At 41.5% G+C, this 19,283-nt stretch overlaps 1 protein-coding gene across 4 annotated transcripts in view; it reads right to left on the bottom strand.

The window, feature by feature from the left end:
- The window catches only part of ERCC6L2 (ERCC excision repair 6 like 2), a 48,159-nt gene that overhangs the window by 14,178 nt on the left and 14,698 nt on the right, over positions 1-19,283 (bottom strand). For all 4 annotated transcript variants that reach the window (XM_035099824.2, XM_035099825.2, XM_060280106.1 and 1 more), the window contains 9 exons: positions 17,701-17,814; positions 17,253-17,372; positions 13,622-13,693; positions 11,999-12,144; positions 8,367-8,462; positions 8,155-8,254; positions 6,191-6,343; positions 4,525-4,605; positions 1,136-2,297 (listed from right to left, as the gene is read on the bottom strand). In XM_035099824.2, the coding sequence (XP_034955715.2) occupies positions 1,136-2,297; positions 4,525-4,605; positions 6,191-6,343; positions 8,155-8,254; positions 8,367-8,462; positions 11,999-12,144; positions 13,622-13,693; positions 17,253-17,372; positions 17,701-17,814 (2,044 nt within the window). The remainder of the gene's footprint in view (positions 1-1,135; positions 2,298-4,524; positions 4,606-6,190; positions 6,344-8,154; positions 8,255-8,366; positions 8,463-11,998; positions 12,145-13,621; positions 13,694-17,252; positions 17,373-17,700; positions 17,815-19,283) is intronic.

Below are 19,283 nucleotides of genomic sequence, written 5' to 3'. Positions count from 1 at the left end.
TCAGCCCAAATCCAGGCCTGATTGCTCTTTGCCTGCCCTGCTGACAGAGGCATCCGAGCTGTGGATCTTTCGCTCTGTTAATCCTCATTGGGCTGACTCCCAATGTTTGTACCCCAGGGTTTAGACTGCACTCCTAAATAGGAACATGAAATCTGTGTTGAAAGCAGCAAAAATTCAGAAGCAATTTTTGATCATCTTGAGATGCTAGCAACACAAATGGTTCTGTATTGTCTGCAAGTACATGCAATACAAAATAAAAAAAATCCTTCCAGCAGCACCTTAGAGACCAACTAAGTTTGTCATTGGTATGAGCTTTCGTGTACATGCACACTTCTTCAGATACATGTGCATGCACACTTCTTCAGATACACACTTCTTTGGATACTTTCGTGCATGCACATGAAAGCTCATACCAATGACAAACTTAGTTGGTCTCTAAGGTGCTGCTGGAAGGATTTTTTTATTTTGTTTCGACTACGTCAGACCAACACGGCCACCTACCTGTAACTACATACAATACAAACACTGTTTGGTTAAAGTAGTCTTTACAGATAGCATAAGAGCAACAGTGAATCTACCATATTTACTCAAATCTAATACTCACCTTTTTTGGACCAAATTACATTGCGAAAATTAAGGTGCATGTTAGATTCGATTTTCCAGCTAATGCTTTTTTTTGTTTCAAGGTTCTGAAAATGGAGGTGCGCATTAGATTCGATGGCGCATTAGACTCCAGTAAATACAGTAGTAAGACCAATAAAACAGAGGAAAGCTTTAACTTGAAATAAAGCTTAGTTTAGACTGTAACGCAGATGGGCAGTAAACCTGTCTCAAAAGCTCCCCTTATTCTAAGCGCTAATGGCAATTTCAAAGAAAGCTTTAATTGTTGATATAGGATTATGAGACAGCCATGGCTTTGTCTTCACCAATATTTTTGTTTTGTTTTAGAAACGGGTCTTTACAATTATTTGACAAAATAATCCTCCAGGTTTGTAAAGAAATTATTTCCAACCCTGTCCTGCTGTAAGTACACTCATTTGAGGAATTAGAAAAAAATTCAAAGTGCCTTTGCTTTGAAGCATCATTCACAGAACCCTACTGGTTATTCTGCACTGTATGATATATTTGTAATTACCAAGAAGTCTGTCCAGGGATCCCACATTTTTTCCTTGGCTTTCAAATGTTTGCTCGCTGAAATAAGTCTGGTGCTTATCGGAATGGTTTCGTTTTCTCAGAGTCAAAGAGGGACTCTTAGGATACACTAGCGATTTGGGTTTAATTTGAATTCCACACCTCTCACTATTTAGCTTCTCTCTCCGTTTATTAATTGGGAAGCCATCTTCTGGGGATGAGAACTCCTCTATGTTTTCCCCAACACTTGAATTTTTCTTGTGCAACACAGTTCTTGCAGAGGAGGTGCCAAGCCCCCTGTTACAGAACCCTTTTTCTTTCAGAATGCCGGTGAATTTCTGCTTTCCTGATCCAGACATCTCAATATCATCAGACTCATCACTGAGATCACTTGCTTCTTTCACTGACGTGATCTTTCGGATGTTTTCAAATGGTGTCATTTTCCTGTAAGGCGAAACACTCCTGCTACTGTGCTCGGAAGTCAAATGCTTTTGCAGAGATGTATGCGTGGAACTTTTTTCTGTGCCTAAACATTCACAATTTGTTGCTGCACCTTTATAGCTTTTAACAGATTTCTGGTCAGTAGGAACTTGAGAAGGAAATATTATATCATCACTGTCACTTGAACTGCATTCTGTCTCCATAACGACCCCAACTTGATTTAAAATATGCATGTCTTTGTATTTATTTCCAGGGTCCTTTTCTTCTTCAGGATGTAGTGAAACAGGATAATCACAGCCTGTAGTTTCTCTATGCAACTCTTGTTTCACAGCTTTGATTGGTGACAATAAGTCTCTCCGAGGTCCTGCAGTACTGCGGTGGTCCTCGGTTTTCAGGGAACATTCATTTCGGGAGCTTTCTTTAGATATTTGCCACATTGATTTACCACCAACACTTTCACCACTCGAGACAGCAATGCAACTATCACCCTCAGCAATTTCTGTGCCCTTTTCTAGTAGTTTAGGAAACCCACACTGCAGCAAAGTAAGCTGCCCCTGCAGAACTTTGCTATTTTTTGTATTGCAAGATCGGCTTTGTTCTGCTTTCACTTTGGAATTTCTCACAGGCTCCTCGTCACTGAAGTCACTGCCACAATCAAACTCTTCCCTTTTCAACAGTTTCCTGGGACTGGCAGTGTCTTGATCTTCACAACCACCCTCTGTGTCCTGAAATCGTGCGAGAAACAGGAAAATATGAAACTGCAATTTAAAACGTGTCTTTAAACTATCAGTGCTTACTTTCAATCTTCAAATGACATGCCATAGTCATAATTATTAAAACAGGGGGTGGGAGGAGCCTCCTGAAAACCTGCTCTAGTGCACTGTGGGATCTATGTAGGAACTGGGAGAGGGGCTCCCCTCCCTCTTTCGATGGATTGCTGGATCAGAATTCCTGCCATGGAGAGAAGGAGCCCTTCTATTTGAAAAAGATGTGCATGGATCCAGCTCATAAAATAGAATCATCAGACATTTAAAACCTAGGAACACTGCATTTTATATATATATACAGTCAAACCTCATTTTACACCTAACTCGGCAAACGACCGCCACGGACCTGGAAGTGTTTACATCTGGGTTCTGCAGCGTCAGATGCGCAGACGCAATCTGCGCAGCTCGCGCATGTGCAGAAGCGTGCCTTCGGGGAGCAACCGCATCGGCAAGCAACCGCCTCTGTGGAACGGATTGCGGTTGCAAACTGAGGTACCACTGTATATATATTTCCTTTTTAAGAAAAACACAACTAAAGTTTGTAAATGCTTCTAAATTATCTGCTTATTGACCATTCCCTCTGGTTTGTTACTTACTATTTGGTTACTGAGAAGCAACTTCCTCATTTTCTTACCATATCTTCCAATGTCTCATTTTTGTGCAGCTATTAAAGATTCATTATGATTTGAACCGACAGCAATCAAAACTAAAAAACTCAACTTATAGGCTGATGCTTAAAGGGCAACTGGAAAGCAAGTCCAACTCCATTCAGTAGGGCTTACTTTTCAAGGCTTAATTGCATTATTTGGAAGAGGGCACACTGCAGAAGTAGCTAATCTTTAATGACAGAAACAAAAAAAACTTATTGATAAAAAAGACATTTTACTTATTTTTACAGGACTTGTTTGGATGTTTAATGGAGTCTCTGTTTTATTATGTGACACTTTGACAGTATATTTATGGTATATTTATGGTATAGTATATGGTATAGTAGCTATGTGAGCTACATTGGACTTCTTTTAGAAAGGTTTTTTTAAAAAACAACAACACAAGCGGCACAAATAGCTAAACTAATTACAGATAAGCCAAGGTTCCTGATTATAAGAACATTAAAATTTAAAAGCAGAAAACAGACCTTTCTAAAATTATGTAGGGTCACATCCATTTGTGCCCACCCCTCTTCTGATGGAAAACTCTTTGATCCAGTGGAGGGAGGAAGTGGGTCAAACACACATGATTTTTCCTTCCCTCTGCATCTCCCCAAACCCACTTCAGAGTTCTGGTGGACCCTTTGGAGCAGTGTGGGCAATAGTATAGAGAGCTACAGGATAAAGAGGAAATTTGTTGGGGCGGGGGAAGCTCCCAGCATTTCTTATCATGTAAAAAGGTAAAAGATACCCCTGTATGGTTAAGCCCAGTCAAAGGTGACTATGGGATTGCGGCGCTCATCTCGCTTTCAGGCCGAGAGATCCGCAGACAGCTTTCCGGGTCATGTGGCCAGCATGACTATAACTGCTACTGGCACACGGTGGACCATGACGAGCACACGGAAACACCATTTACCCTCCTGCCGCAGCAGTACCTATTTATCTACTTGCACTAGTGTGCTTTCGAACTGCTAGGTTGGTAGGAGCTGGGGCAGAGCAACAGGAGCTCACCCCGTCGCACAGATTCAAACCGCCAACCTTCTGATCAGCAAGCCCAAGAGGCTCAGTGGTTTAGACCACAGCGCCACCCGCCTGCTGGAAGGAAAAAAGCTTCCATCAGCCAAGGAGACACCATTAAACTCAACTTCTAATAGCCACATTTTCTTTCTTTAACAAGTGTATGTTTTAAAAATACCAATAATTTGTTGTTAAATTCCTTCTTACTACCTCTCCATTTATTATTTGGTACGATATGCTGCTCTGCCAAAACAGTCACTTGGCAGATTCAAAATTTTAAAAGCCACATACTAAGTTCATAAGCCAGAAAAGTAACTTTATACAATGTGCACAGAAATGTTTTGAAGTACGGAGAAGTTTAGGACACTTCTAACCCTGCTGTCCTAGGTTTCTTCCTTCCAGTTTCCTCTGGGTCTAATCCAACTGACAGCTCAAGACTTTATCATAGTTAGCAGATCCAAAATCTTAAAAGCAGTACATTTCATAACATGTGAAAACAGAAAGGCAAGTTGACAATTTACCATTTCTGCTGCGTGTTCCTGGGGTTCCTCTTTTAACCATGTAGTAGCTGTCATGACACCAGCTTCCACTTGGCCCTCTCTCTAAAAAATGAAGCAATTTACTAATGGTTAAGTTTACATCATGTAGACTCGATGGTCTGATCAGTCACCTTTCTGCACATCAGTGCATGCCTGTTCTAGATACTAATAATGGAGCGATTCTCTGAGTGCTGATCCTTGTGTAGCCAAACTTGCAACACAGACACACACACAGAGATATGTCAGGGCATCAGCAGGCTTGGTGGATTTGCTTTATTTGCATTCAAGGACAGAGACAGCAGACCTTAATTCCTGATCTTTTCCTGGTTGGGTAGTAATAATATATATATATATATATATATATATATATATATATATATATATATATATACAGTCGTACCTCAGAAGTCGAACGGCTTGCAAATAGAACATTTTGGCTCCCAAACGCCGCAAACCCGGAAGTGAGTATTCTAGTTTGTGAACGTTCTTTGGAACCCGAGCGTCCAACATGGTTTCCACGGCTTCCAGTTGGAAGCCAAGTCTTGGTTTCTGAACGATTTAGAAGTCAAACGGACTTCCGGAACGGATTCTGTTTGACTTCCAAGGTACGATGTATGTGAATAACTAAAATATCCACTATGTGGCAACAAATGAGAGGGTTTTCCTCAGTAATGACGCTCTGCTCAGGGAATGCCTCCTCCTCTCACATTTGACTGGTGCTATAATGGGTTTTCGGCACTAGGTGGTGTGTGTGTGTGTGTACACACACACACACACACACACACACACACACACACTGTACATCATTCAGCTTGATTGGTGCAGGTGGGCATCTCTGCCCTTGATGGTCTTGCTTAAGTTGTTTCCTGTTTGCTCTTTGGGACTATACTGGCTTTAACTGTATTTTATTTTGAATTACTACGATGTACCTTAATCTGGGAGCATATTCAATGAAAAACAGGTTAGGAGTTTCTCAAACAAATAAATATTAAAATATCAAGTTAATGTGGTGGTGAGTAAGCTCAAGCCTTCAGGACTCTTCTATGTTTGGGGATATTCTGTGCCCTTCTCATGTAATTTTGCCTGGCTGGAATGTTTCTTTGAATTGTGAACATGCTGGTTGCTTGCTTGGGTGGAAAGATGGGTTTTGACAGGAAGGTAGCCTACTGTACAAAGGGTTACACCAACTGCTCAGCCTACCTTTTGCCTCTGGCCCCAGCCACCATTGGCATGTGCCCCCCAGATGGATGCCCATTAGGGAATGCTACCCTTGGGACAAAAAAGTTCCCCCAGCCTCAAGTTAAGGAAAAGTTACACTAGCAACTAGACGGGACCTCTCTTATGTGGTGAGAAAAGAAACATTAATAACTTTGCTAGTGTGAAAATCCTCCCACATTTCAAAACATGTGTTTCTTCACATGCCTGTTACAGGTAGGTAGCCGTGTTGGTCTGACGCAGTCAAAACAAAATAAAAAAATCCTTCCAGTAGCACCTTAGAGACCAACTAAGTTTGTCATATGCCTATGACCAACTTAGTTGGTCTCTAAGGTGCTACTGGAAGGATTTTTTTATTTTGTTTTCACATGCCTGGTAAGATATAGAGAAAAGATGCACAAATATTCAAAAGGACAAAGGTAAAGCACCCCACCTCCAGAATCTCTTTTGTCAGACAGGATCCATGGTCCTGAAGCTTGAAAAGGTTATGAATACCAAAAAGTTCTCCTTGGTGTTGCTTTGATCCTTGCACAGCCTCAAAATACCGCTTGGCATTTTCACTTCCCACCACAGCACAATGCAGTTGCTAAAACAGAGTAGAACACACACAAAAATTCAGGAGCATGGTCCTGCAACATGTCAGAATTTCCTGGCATTTACAGTTTATGTGCAGATTTAGCCAGAGCAGGCAGAAATTCCTAAAAGAGTAAAATATTGTGTTTTATTTTCCCTGGCAGATGCCACTACTGTGGAGTAATATTAACCTGAATAATGTTATTGGAAAATAAAGAAAATGTGGTCTGAAGTCTCCCGTGTACCCTGTATAACATAGGAAATCAAATAACTGTACTCCAGTGTACTCCAGCAGATCCAATCTTTGCAACACACCCAACAACTACCCAGCTACATACTGCAAATAAAAAAACAAGCTAGACAGTAGATTATCTCCAAGTGTAGGCCACAGCCCCACTGCCACCATCCTCAATAATCAAATGAGAATTTGATTAACATGAGCTAGGGGGAAGCAATATATGATCCACAGGCTACATCTGCACCACCAAGGCTTTCATATTACTTGAGAAACAGACTACAGTACTTGTCCCTTCCTCATAGTCAACGTGCAAAATCCAATGTGGGACCACAACTGGTGAAAAAAGGCTTCCCACTGCTCTCCCTTTCCACCACCATGCTGTAGAGCAATAAAATGCTCAGCTCTGAGGCTGGTGGCAACCGTATACAGCACAATAAGGAAAGACAATATTAATATCTGCAATACTCTCTTCCTAATCTAACAAAAAGGTGTAATCACTTGCTGGTCAAAATCCTGGCACTATCACAATTTAAAGTATAATTTGTTTGCAAAAACGGCATTGTGATTTTTTAAAAGGTTTTACACAGATACATGGAATAACATCATCTGAAAATACTTATTTGGAAACTTCACATGAATTTACAAGGCAATGATTTCAATCAAGTTTCTCAAACATACCTTAATGCTGCCTGTAAGCTAATTAACAAAATGTATAGCGGGCAGGATTTTTAAGAATGTTTAAAGTCTTGTCAAAGGTAGTTGGCCTAAAAACTGATCTGTTTTGACAGTGTTTTTCTGTAAAAGACCTGAACTTCAGGACCTCTACAATTATTTATTCTGAACTGATCACATTACCAGCAATATTACTTTCCTCCTCCCCAAACAAACAGTGAGACCAACACTAGTAACATCCATTATTTCAAACTATTTCAAGAGGAATATTAGCTGCAACTTGTGTAGAGAACAATTCATTTTCACACAGAATTAAGTCATACTCAGAATAGATCCACTAAAATTCATGAATTTAAGCCCATAAATTTCAATGGCTCTGCTGCTCTGAGTAGAATTTAGTTGGATATAACCCAGTATTTTTAAAACCATTAAATGTTGGTTCTTGGGTAATTCTTATTTTAATTTTAATATTTTATCGGCCAGGTGTCAAGAGAAGGAGTTCAACGTTGAAGGAGTTTAACACACATAACCCATTACTGCAAACACACAACAATAAGGTTCCCTGCAGAGGAGATTGCAGCTGCTGCATTCCTCCTCCGATCCTCCTGCCATCAGCTAGGTTATGGTTTAGTGATGTGGCTCTCCAGGCAAACCATGAGCTGTAACGTGCTTTCGAACTGCTAGGTTGGCAGGAGCTGGGACCGAGCAACGGAAGCTCACCCCGTCGCAGGAATTCGAGCCGCTGACCTTCTGATCGGCAAGCCCTAGGCTCTGTGGTTTAACCCAAAGCGCCACCCGCATCCCATGTGTTGTATTAGGTCAACTTTAATTCTTACACAAACAACTGGTTAACAAGTGCAGCGATTGGATACAAAAAATCAGCAATGCGATCAAAAACACAGTGAAAACTTTACCTGTTTATAAACCTGCCGTAAGTACATCATCTCCTCCACTGTGCCCAAAGAGATTAGCCGAAACACTTTCACATCCCTGCATTGGCCAATCCTGTAAGCTCTGGAAAAACCAAAGTCCAGGGTCAAAAAAGAAGAAGAAAAGAAAAGAGAAAGAAAAAAGACAAGCAACATCCATATTTCAAAGTAACCAGTTTTTAGCAAGTTGCCTGTACCTGTCAATGGCTTGAAGATCATTAGCTGGATTCCATGTTGGGTCAAACAGTATAACAATATTTGCTCCAACAAAATTGAGCCCCAGTCCACCAGCCCTTTATAACAACAGAAGAAACAAAGAGGTGAAGAAATGTGGTGTTTTTTTTTAAAAAAAAATGAGATCGCCACTTGTACATAAAGTAGCATTATTTGTTACGAGCATTTTTCCTAGACAAACTGGCAGAAAGTTCTCAAGTTTCCAAAATGCTATAAATAATGCCACTAACTATACTGCTTTCAGTAGAAACTACAAATAGTATTTCTCTCATCATAACGAACAAACTTACGGCAGTTTCACTATTCCTGTGCAATAGAGCTACTGTGCCATCATCTTCCATATGCTCACAAAACTAGCAATGGAAAGTGACTTCCACATTTATTACGCTACAAACAATGTACATTTTCCAACTATGTTGTTTTATGCAAGATACCTCAAGGTCAAAGCTACAGGACGAAAGAAAGGGGTATGGAAGTTTACATTAACTACATTGTTGCATTTACAGGAAAAGTCTCTTGCCACATTCAATTAAACTAATGTGCTGTACTTCAGTTTGAAGGGACAGGACACAATTTATGTTCACTTGGGTTCAAAAACTCCAAGGAAATGAAGCTTACTAAACTTTTAAAATGTTATGCTTCTACTTTCCTTGCAACAATTCTTTCCCACTACTTAATAAACTAGCTGAAAACAGTCCAAAATAAGCCATTAAGAAAACACTCTTTTAAATAAATTGGCTAAACCTCAACAATACTGACAAGTTTCATGGACAAGGTGTGATGACTTGCTTTCATTACAATCCTCAGAGTTTTCGCTTGGATCAGAGATAAGTTATCCTGCATGTATTTTCCATGAAGTCAAATTATATGTGTCAATGTGGCATTTTTTTCTCCAACAGTTGCGTATTGAACACATTTTCCTTACAAATAAAGCAGCTCAAATTCTGGGTAGGCTTCAAAGATGAAATCGGAAGCATTTTGTAGGAATTTTACATCACATCAATAACATCATGTGGGTACGCAGTCTCTCTTTGAACCCAATCCACCAAATTCCAGTGAGTAATCCTATTACATTTCAATGGGCAGGAAATAACTTCAAGTAACTGAAAATACCCTCCCCATACCTTAGGTCTTCTCTTTTAAGAAAAGTTATTGGAATTAGAAATAGAAAACAAAAGAAACATAGTTGAGAAAAATTACAGGTTTTTAATTGGACTTATTTTTTCCTGACGCAATATTATTACTTTATTTGGGCGCTGTGGGTTAAACCACAGAGTCTAGGGCTTGCTGATCAGAAGGTCGGCGGTTCGAATCCCTGTGATGGGGTGAGCTCCCGTTGCTCGGTCCCAGCTCCTGCCAACGTAGCAGTTCGAAAGCACGTCAAAATGCAAGTAGATAAATAGGAATTGCTACAGCGGGAAGGTAAACAGCGTTTCCATGTGCTGCTCTGGTTTGCCAGAAGCGGCTTTGTCATGCTGGCCACATGACCTGGAAGCTATACGCCGGCTCCCTTGGCCAATAATGCAAGATGAGTGCGCAACCCCAGAGTCGGTCACGACTGGACCTAATGGTCAGGGGTCCCTTTACCTATTATATGCCATGGGTAGGAGTTGCACACAGCATTCCATTATACACTAGTTGTAGCTTCCAGACCCTGTCCGTGAATGTCCACAAAAGGCGTACTAGTCCAAGTTATGAAAAGGTGCTTCTAGTCTCTGTGGACACTTGGGACCTCCATCGACAAGACAGATCAAGGATCACCCCCTGACTACTTGCCTGCTAGGGTTAGCGGGTGGTGCTGTGGTCTAAACCACTGAGCCTCTTGGGCTTGCCGATCAGAAGGTCGGCGGTTTGAATCCTCATGATGGGGTGAGCTCCCGTTGCTCTGTCCCAGCTCCTGCCAACTAGTAGTTCGAAAGCACGCCAGTGCAAGTAGATAAATAGGTACTGCTGCGGCAGGAAGGTAAATGGCATTTCCGTGTGCTCAGTCTTCCATCATGGTGTCCCGTTGCGCCAAAGTGGTTTAGTCCTGCTGGCCACATGACCCGGAAAGCTGTCTGGACAAACACCGACTCCCTTGGCCTGATAAATGAGATGAGCGCCGCAACCCCATAGTTGCCTTTGACTGGACTTAACCGTCCAGGGGTCCTTTACCTTTACCTGCCTGCTCCTTCAGAGGGAACACAATCCCATCCACAACAGGCAAATGTTCCAGGTTCCACACCTAGAAGCCAACTATAAATTATAAAGAACCCACAAGGCCATAACTTCAACTTATTGGCGCTCATCCAGCCTACCCTCCCCCACTGCATCCAACTGCCTCTGATGCCATCTCCCAACAATTTCATATAGAATCATAGTTTCAGGGGGTCATCGTGGCTACTTTAGAGTAACTCCGCCTGAGTCCAGTTTGTCTTAAAGACGTTTATTGTGCTATTTATTTACAGTGTAGAGACAGCTTAAAACATGACTTCTCATCCCGAATCAGAATCCGGCAATGGCGTACATCTGTTCCTATGCCAGCAAAGTAGTCTGGGTACCCCAAAACGCCACCCCCTTGACCTGTGCTGCAGCGCTCTCCTTACTTCTGGCGCTGGAAGGAGTGATGCCCTTTCAGCTTCCTCCCTCAGCGGTCGGTGCCCTGGCTCTGCAGCATCCCTAAGCATCTGCCTGCATCCCTCCGCCCCCGAGCTTTCCCATTGTTCCTCCCTCTGATTTATCTCCTCCTCCGAGTCTCTCCCTCCTCCTCTGGCTGCTTCAAAACCACTGGTGCTCTCTGTACTTGACGAGGTGGACGTCAGGATGATGGGGGCTGGCTCCCTGTAGGGAGTCACCCTTACACATAGAGTTGGAAGAGACCACAAGGGCCATCCAGTCCAACCCCCTGCCAAGCATATAGATGTTAAACAGCCTGCAACACCCCACAGAATAGCAGGTATGATCACCCAATGCTACTGTTTGAAACTAGCCCTATAGGTGGGAGGCCTTGAAGACTATTATACTGTATTAGTATTCAATACAAACAGAATGGTCTCTTTTGGGGGGCTTCGTTGAGTGACAAACAAAATGGCATGTTGTAAAACAGGGCTGTGATATTATGAAGGGCAAGTTAAAAATATAGACCGATTAACTCTAAGCATGAAATACAGCCGAGGCCATAACTGAATTTTTAATTGAATTTCTGAGTTTCTATTTGTGCATGTCACTACTAATTTCTTTCAAACGAAATTGAGGGTGGTAGCTTTTGAAAACAACTACATTCAAGATTATTCTGGTTCCAAAAGCAGAACAAAAAAGGGGGGGCTTTTATTTATCTAATATTATCGCTCGTCATTTTTGATCTCAAGCAATCCTCAGAAAGGGGAGATGAAGATGAGGACTGAAGAAATATGGAAATACGTAAGGGATATGACTCATTTCTACCCTAATAGTCTTGATTGATGCAGTCTACTTCCCAGTCTTATAACAGCAGACAGTAATGTTATTGCTTCTTCCCAAGGAAGTGACAAAATGCAAGATCAATCAAGTGGGAGTGCAGTAAATTTGCTATAAATCTCTAACTACCTAGACAAAAGCAGACACAGCATTTTCTTACATTGTAGAAACGAGGCAAATGTTAACTTCTTCCATGCTGTTGAACTCTTTTACTATCTTGACCCTGTCCTCTGCCTTTGTATTTCCATCAAGTCTTCGGTAATCTAGCCCAGATGCCATGCAATATTGCTCCAGAACATCAAGCAACTGGTGGAAGAGATGAGGAGACCAGGCAATTAGTACTATTTAAAAAGAACCACAATAAACCAGACAGATCAAGTGTCTTGAAGGTCTGTAACAGCTCACGAGTTTTCCTACCATCACTCTTTCTCCAAAGTCATAGAATCACAAATATTTAATTAACTTGCAGAAACACTTAACATTTCCATTTTCCATTTACTGCAGTGGTATGTTTAAATAGTGTGCTGCTTTTCCAGTGGAAGCAACGAACTATTAATTTGATATGGAGAACTCAGATAATGTTTACATTCATTTTTTAATTCAATCCAGGCAATCCTGCCTTATCTCATGTGCCATTTCCCAAGTCCCATTAGTCAGTTGCAGGAATTCACACATAAGAGAAAGAGGCAAGACAGCTTGGCCAAGGCTCTGACGAGAAAGTTTCACAGGATAACCCACATCTCTGCTCAGAAGTAAGTCCTACTGAGTTCAATGGGACTTACCCTCTGGAAGTGTGAACAGGATTGCATCCTCAGTTTATCTAAAAGCTGCCTCACACCTTACATTTTTCCTACAAGGAAATCCTTCTGTGTGAGGCAAAGCATTAAAACTTCATAGGACAGTATAATAATTGTACATGCCTCTGTTTTGTTATGTGCGCATGCGCACAAGGGAGCATGCAACTGAACAGCCACAGGTGTGATCATTACGGGGTAAGAGGAAAGACTCCCAAATCTTTTCCCTACACAAAAGTGTTCGGTGTGTGTGTGTGTGTGTCATGGTTTGACTTTCTCCAAACAAGAACAAGGTTTGTTCTTGGCTTACGAATCATGGTTTTTTTAAGTAAAACAAACCATGACTCCTGGTTCAGTCTTACCGTTAAGCTGAGGATGATGGTTTTCTTGCTCCTGCTGGACTGAAGGGAGGTGCAAGGCAGGAGCAATCACCTGGTAAACTATGTGTGCATGCACACAAAAGCTCAAACCAATGACAAACTTAGTTGGTCTCTAAGGTGCCACTGGAAAGAATTTTTTTATTATGAACTGTGAATTACTGTGACGTGCAGACGGGGCTATTATCAAATTTTGCATGTTAATATTTTAAGTGGACTTTAGACTTTACTATACATAGTTATAGTCAGTTCTATGTACTCTTATGTTGCCCCTATTAGCTCGTAAAAAGACTATTATCCCATTGCTTAGAAGAATGCCCAGAAGTTCCAAGTCTGGAATTCACTCATTTTACTTCTTGAAGACGGAAAACAAGAAATTACAGCATTATTCGCAATATTTTGCATGACAGCCTACAAGATATATCAGTCGCTTTTACCTACTAGGCCTACATGGACTTTCCATCTTTCTTTAAAAATACAAAGTTTTAATTTTGTATACCTACCATTTTATTCTTCTTCATTTGAACTGTACTAGTACTTATTATTGCATTAAATAGAGTACACTGGTTTTTAACCATATAACAAAGAAAGCTATAGTCAGATGAAGCTCACCTTGGTTGAGAAGGAAAAAAGGAGCACTTTATCTTTGTTTTTTCTGAAGTGATTTAAAAGTTTCTGAAGGACCTGGAAGTAAATAATAAAAAAGAGTTACTGAATAAATTTCAGGCAAAATATACTTTCACATATATTACAACTTTCCAAAGTTTGGGATTTAAAAAACACAACAAAAAAATCCAGAAGAAGAAGAAAAAACAAAAACAAGCCAACTGATTTGAAGTGACATCATACAAATTAAAAACATGGGCAGGCCAGTGGAAACTATAGGAAGCCAGTGCAATTTATACTGGGATATCCTGGTGTAAACTTCCCCAATTCCAAACTCTGTTCAGGAGCAGGGCTGAGCCAGCCCAAGCCTAGCAGAGGCAAAACCAGCCTTTAAAATTGTGTTTGCTTTACACCATGCTATTTGCCAATGTAGCTTATGCTGGGTCGCATTTGACTGAGATGAAGAGAGTTTGGAATAGGGCTAAATCACTCCCTGCTATAGCTTGTCCCCTGCCACTACCCCGGAATGCCCCATCTGTGGAGCTTGCCCCAGGCGAGCTGCGGCTGTGCTAGAATGAAAGGTTTACACCAGTGTATCACCAGCTGAGCCAGGATGAGGGACCCCAGCTGGCCTAACCCCAGGTGAGCCCAGACTCAGCTAGTTCTGCTGGAGACGCACCTATTCCAAACTCCGTTTATGCCAGTGAATCTTGTGTTTGGATTGCTCCGTAAGAAGATACCAAATGATCAGAGATATAGATGTGCGCGCGCACTCATTTAAACATGTATAAAATAAACATTTTACAAAATGTACAGATAACGCACAGCTTTGGTTAAAACAGCTATAAAAGAAAATTCATGAATCAGTGCAGGAGGTGTGATCTTAATGCAAACACAATGCAAGGACGGCAAATCACACATTTGTAGCATTGTAGCTGCCCATCATGTCATAGCCTTAATCTACAAGGCCATGACCACACGACATTTAAAAAAAAAAAAACCCAGAGCATAATAGTCACCCTGAAGTGAACCAACCCTCTTTTAAGCCTGCTGCACAACATCCAAGTTCAGAACTTCTTGGAACTTGGCTTCTCATAATAATCAGCCAGCTGTATGCCCCTCCCCGCTCCCAGTGTCCTCTGTTGGTCTGTTTACAGTAGGTCGTGGCTTCCCAGACTTTGCACAGACCTTGAAATGCAAATAATCCGCCCACACGCAATGCTCTTCTGGTAGGGAAGCAAATAATCCAGAGCATTCTGTATAACAGTGATACTGTTATTCTCAAAAGAAGCATGTCCACATCTGGCAAACAGTAATTCCAGAGCGCCGTGCAGAAGCAAGACACAAAAGGGGAAAGAGGAATTTTTCTGTCCAATGTCTGTTGCCTATTCCCAATGGGCAATAAATATTTAAACAATGCTATTGATTCAGTGATAAATACTTAACCTCTTAATTTGCACAGATTTTCCTGAAAGCAAAACATTCCAGATGACAAGAGGAGATTTATCTGATTAATTCTATAATGGCAGATAAAATCTTGAATACAAAGCAGCAATCGTACTGTTCATAACCCACACTGTAGGCCCAATCATCCAATTTCACGGTGAATTGAAGAGGCACGAATTGGAAATATTTGGAGAGCTTTGGTTTTCAATTCAATTAGAAATTGTCAAAACTGGATCGTTTTAATGGGCAAAAAAATAATCAAGTCCTGCCATTTCAGACTCCAATTTTATTTTCTTAGGTACAAGGAGGTCGAATTAAAGGGTAAAATGAGTTTACCTACAAAACAACCAGGGGGGGAAAGCGAGGAGAACAAATATGCTCACATAATTAATTCCCAAATGGGTATCCTGAAAACAAATCCACTTTGCTTAAAGAAAATAAACCAATGTCATGTCATTTTGGAATTTAAGAGGGCTCCACAGCCTGGTAGGTATTTCACTATTCCACAGGGCAGATCAGAAGAAAGGCGAGGAACAAATAGCTAAGACTGAAAAGGAAAACCATATGAATCCAGAATGCGCAAAGCATAAAAGGTAAGCAGATCAACACATAGAGAGAGAGAACCAATATGGTGTAGTGGTTACAGTGTTGGACTAAGACCTGGGAGACCAGGGTTCAAATGCCTACTTAGGCATAAAGCCTACCAGGGCCAGCTCTAGGTATAGTCCCAGTGGCGCGGGGCACCAGGGCGCCGGGCCCGCGGGCGGGGCGCTGTGCGGCAAAGCCGCGCGGAAGCCATGCTGCGTGCTGCGAGGGCGCTGGAGCGATCTCCGTGCCTCAGTGCCAGGGCGCCCGACCTGCTCGAGACTGCCCTGAAGCCCACTAGGCCAGTCACTACCTCTCAACCTAGCCTACTTCTGAATACAGTGGTACCTTGGTTTACAACCATAATCCGTTCCGGAGGTCCGGTTGCAAACTAAAACAGGTTAAGGCGCACTTTCGCCAATGGGGCCTCCAAAAAGAAATGGGTTTTAATCCCAAAAAAGGGACACACACTTCCGGGTTAGACGTGGTTGTAATCCAAAATGGTTGCAAACCAAGGTACCACTGTACTGGTCATTGGGCATCACCAATGGGAAGAGTATATTGCTCTCAATTCCTGCTCTGGCGCTTCCCATAGGCATCTGATTGGCCACTGTGAGACCAGCAAGCTGGACAAGCCACTGGCCTGATCAGCAGGGCACTTTAACAGTCTTATTTCAGGGGGGAAAACCACTCACTAAGTGATGCCCAATAATGCCGTGTCAGATGCCTCCTGTGTTATTTTACACAGAAGTTATCGTTGATAGTTTGTGGATGAACAGAAGCAGGGGCACGGCAGAGCTGAAATACTTTGGAAACTGCATAAGCTGATGCAATAAAAAATAAAAATCCCAAACCCCACCTTATTACTGCCATAGCTATTCAGCCAGCACTTTCACTCTTGCTCAATTTCTCAGCCATAATGGTTTATTGATATAGGTTATGCCTGCCTTTTTATATGTTAAAAACCCCAGAATTAAAACAGTTGAGCTTTTGAAGTAAAATTTAATTTTAAAAGCTGTCTCTGCAATATTTTCATAACCTTCTCTTAGCTGTAGCTTGGCACCGTTTAAAATTAGAACAAACCTCCTGAGGCCAACAATATCTGATTAAAGCCTGTATTTTACTGGTGTCTTACTATTTTCATTTTTTAAAGTGCATCTGTAGTAGTAAAGTATAGATTATAAAAATGCAGAAGACTGTAAAGCCCGGCAACTGATTACATGGAGAAGAAGGTTCATTCTTTTCCATGTGTGCTCTGGTCTATTTCTTTCCAGACATCTTACCTGCAATAAAGTTAGGGTGGAAATAAGCAGATTCAATATATACACAACCTGATCCACAGGAGCTTCAACATGCCCATAGATGGTATATTTGCTTGCACAGAAACTCAATTTCTTGTACTGGTAGCAATAAATTTGCACCAACATATTTTGTCATGAGTGGAATAACAATGAAATATGCAGAAAATTTCAAATTTCATGGAATTACATGGTCATGGAAATGTAAACAGTGGACTTTTATCTTAAAGAAACCATGCATGCTAAATGAAAGCTAATACCAACTTTTTTGCCACATAATATGTACTTCAATCCCTTCATATATTTACCTTCATTTTCCCACTATACTTTGGATCAGAAATGGTTTCAAAGGCTGCATCTTTGCTAAGCTTCACAAAATCAGGAAATTTGGAAAACACTTGGCTGCACACCCTTGTGATGTAGGCTTCCTGAAATGAAACACACATTGTGCAGAAGCAGGCTAAAATTTGGCAAATCTGTAATTAACATCCTGGGCATAAGAAGAAATCTAAAACACTTTTTCAACAGTTACAGGAGCAGGGGAGGAATGCAAGCAAGATGGTCTGACTAACTTTAAAGGTTGATAAATAGATTAAAACCTATAGGAATTAGTCCTGTGTTCTCTGAACATGAGCTGAATATGATTGAAATAATTTTCAACAGTATGGACAATTAACAGAACATCAAAATGGGAAAAGCAATGTAATTTAGCAGTAAGTTCATCCTCAAAATACTGTGGGCTCAAAGGAAGCTGACCTGCTGTTTGCTCGTGTTGTCCGTTTGTAACAGTGCAGCATGGTTAGCAATCTTACGAAGGACCATCAGGTAACTGAAGTACAATGCCCGCATTGTTTCGCCATGAGCATTTGTCTGCAGAAATATATATATATAATAAACCATATTAGAAATGGGAAAAGAAGTGCAAGGCAGCTCACTGGCAGGAAGCTTTGGCAGAATTTTCAAAAATGGGACTGTTCCCATCTGCACTTGCAAGTGGTGCAGGCCACTCTCAACCACCTTGTGCATCTACTTTGCATGCAACTGACAGGAATTTTTGAATGCACGACATTGAAAAGAATGCAGACAGCGTAGGGCCTCCCATTTTACTGCTCAATAATAATTTCTCTCGGACAGTACAAACTTATAGCACAGAGCTCCCTGCTCCCACCTCTATACAAATGGTCTTGCCTGTTGCAAAAATTGGATGTTTGGTTGGTGTCCTTTTAAAATTTTTTAAAGACTCCTATGGTGCTGGAGGAGACTCTTGAGAGTCCCATGGACTGCAAGAAGATCAAACCTATCCATTCTGAAGGAAATCAGCCCTGAGTGCTCACTGGAAGGACAGATCCTGAAGCTGAGGCTCCAATACTTTGGCCACATCATGAGAAGAGAAGACTCCCTGGAAAAAACCCTGATGTTGGGAAAGATGGAGGGCACAAGGAGAAGGGGACAACAGAGGACGAGATGGTTGGACAGTGTTCTCGAAGCTACAAACATTAGTCTGACCAAACTGCGGGAGGCAGTGGAAGACAGGAGTGCCTGGCGTGCTCTGGTCCATGGGGTCACGAAGAGTCGGACACAACTAAACGACTAAACAACAACATTTAGCACTTTACATTTCTGATCGCCTGGTTTGGATTTATAGCCAGACATGGTAATATGGCATGTGCTCCTATCAATTGCAAAAGAGCGGACTGACCACAACTTGTTGGCCGTTCCTGTTGCCAACCATAACTGAGTAGCTCTGCCAGTGCTTGGAAGAAAGAGGGGGATACACAGGGTGGCACACACCTCTCTGACTCTCGGACTATAAATCCTGGAATTCTAACGCTGCTGCTTATTGGTGTCATCCAATCTCAGCAGATCTGTATACCAAATAAAGATGCATGGAAATAAACCTGCAGTTGCAGCTTCAAGCAGAATTTACCATTTAACCTCAATTTCCCCTAAATTGGAAATGAGGCCAATTTAGGGCTCATGGCTGCCACAGGCCTGGGGAATGTTCCCTCACCCCAGTGCTTCATTTCCATGTCAGAAGTCTTCCTTGGTGGATTGTATCCCATTTATCACCATTGTTAACACTCACTGCTTTCTTTAGAGCAAAGTTAGGCTATGATCTTACATACAGTTAGCATCACTCCCAAGGGAATTAATGCCACATTACATATGCTTAGCATTCAGGGTGTTATTTCTCATACATCTAAAACATATTTAACCTAAAACAACTCAGAAAGTATTATCCAATAGCTTCTTAGTGCACTAGCAATGACATCAGCACCTATATCAAATAACTACTTTCCCGGCCATGCCTGGCTGATTTTTAGGTGATGATTCACTGA

This window comes from Zootoca vivipara, chromosome 11 (genome assembly GCF_963506605.1).
Source record: "Zootoca vivipara chromosome 11, rZooViv1.1, whole genome shotgun sequence".
Classification (NCBI taxonomy): domain Eukaryota; kingdom Metazoa; phylum Chordata; class Lepidosauria; order Squamata; family Lacertidae; genus Zootoca; species Zootoca vivipara.
The sequence above is the reverse complement of the archived record's forward strand: the minus strand, read 5'-3'. Positions and strand labels throughout refer to the sequence as shown.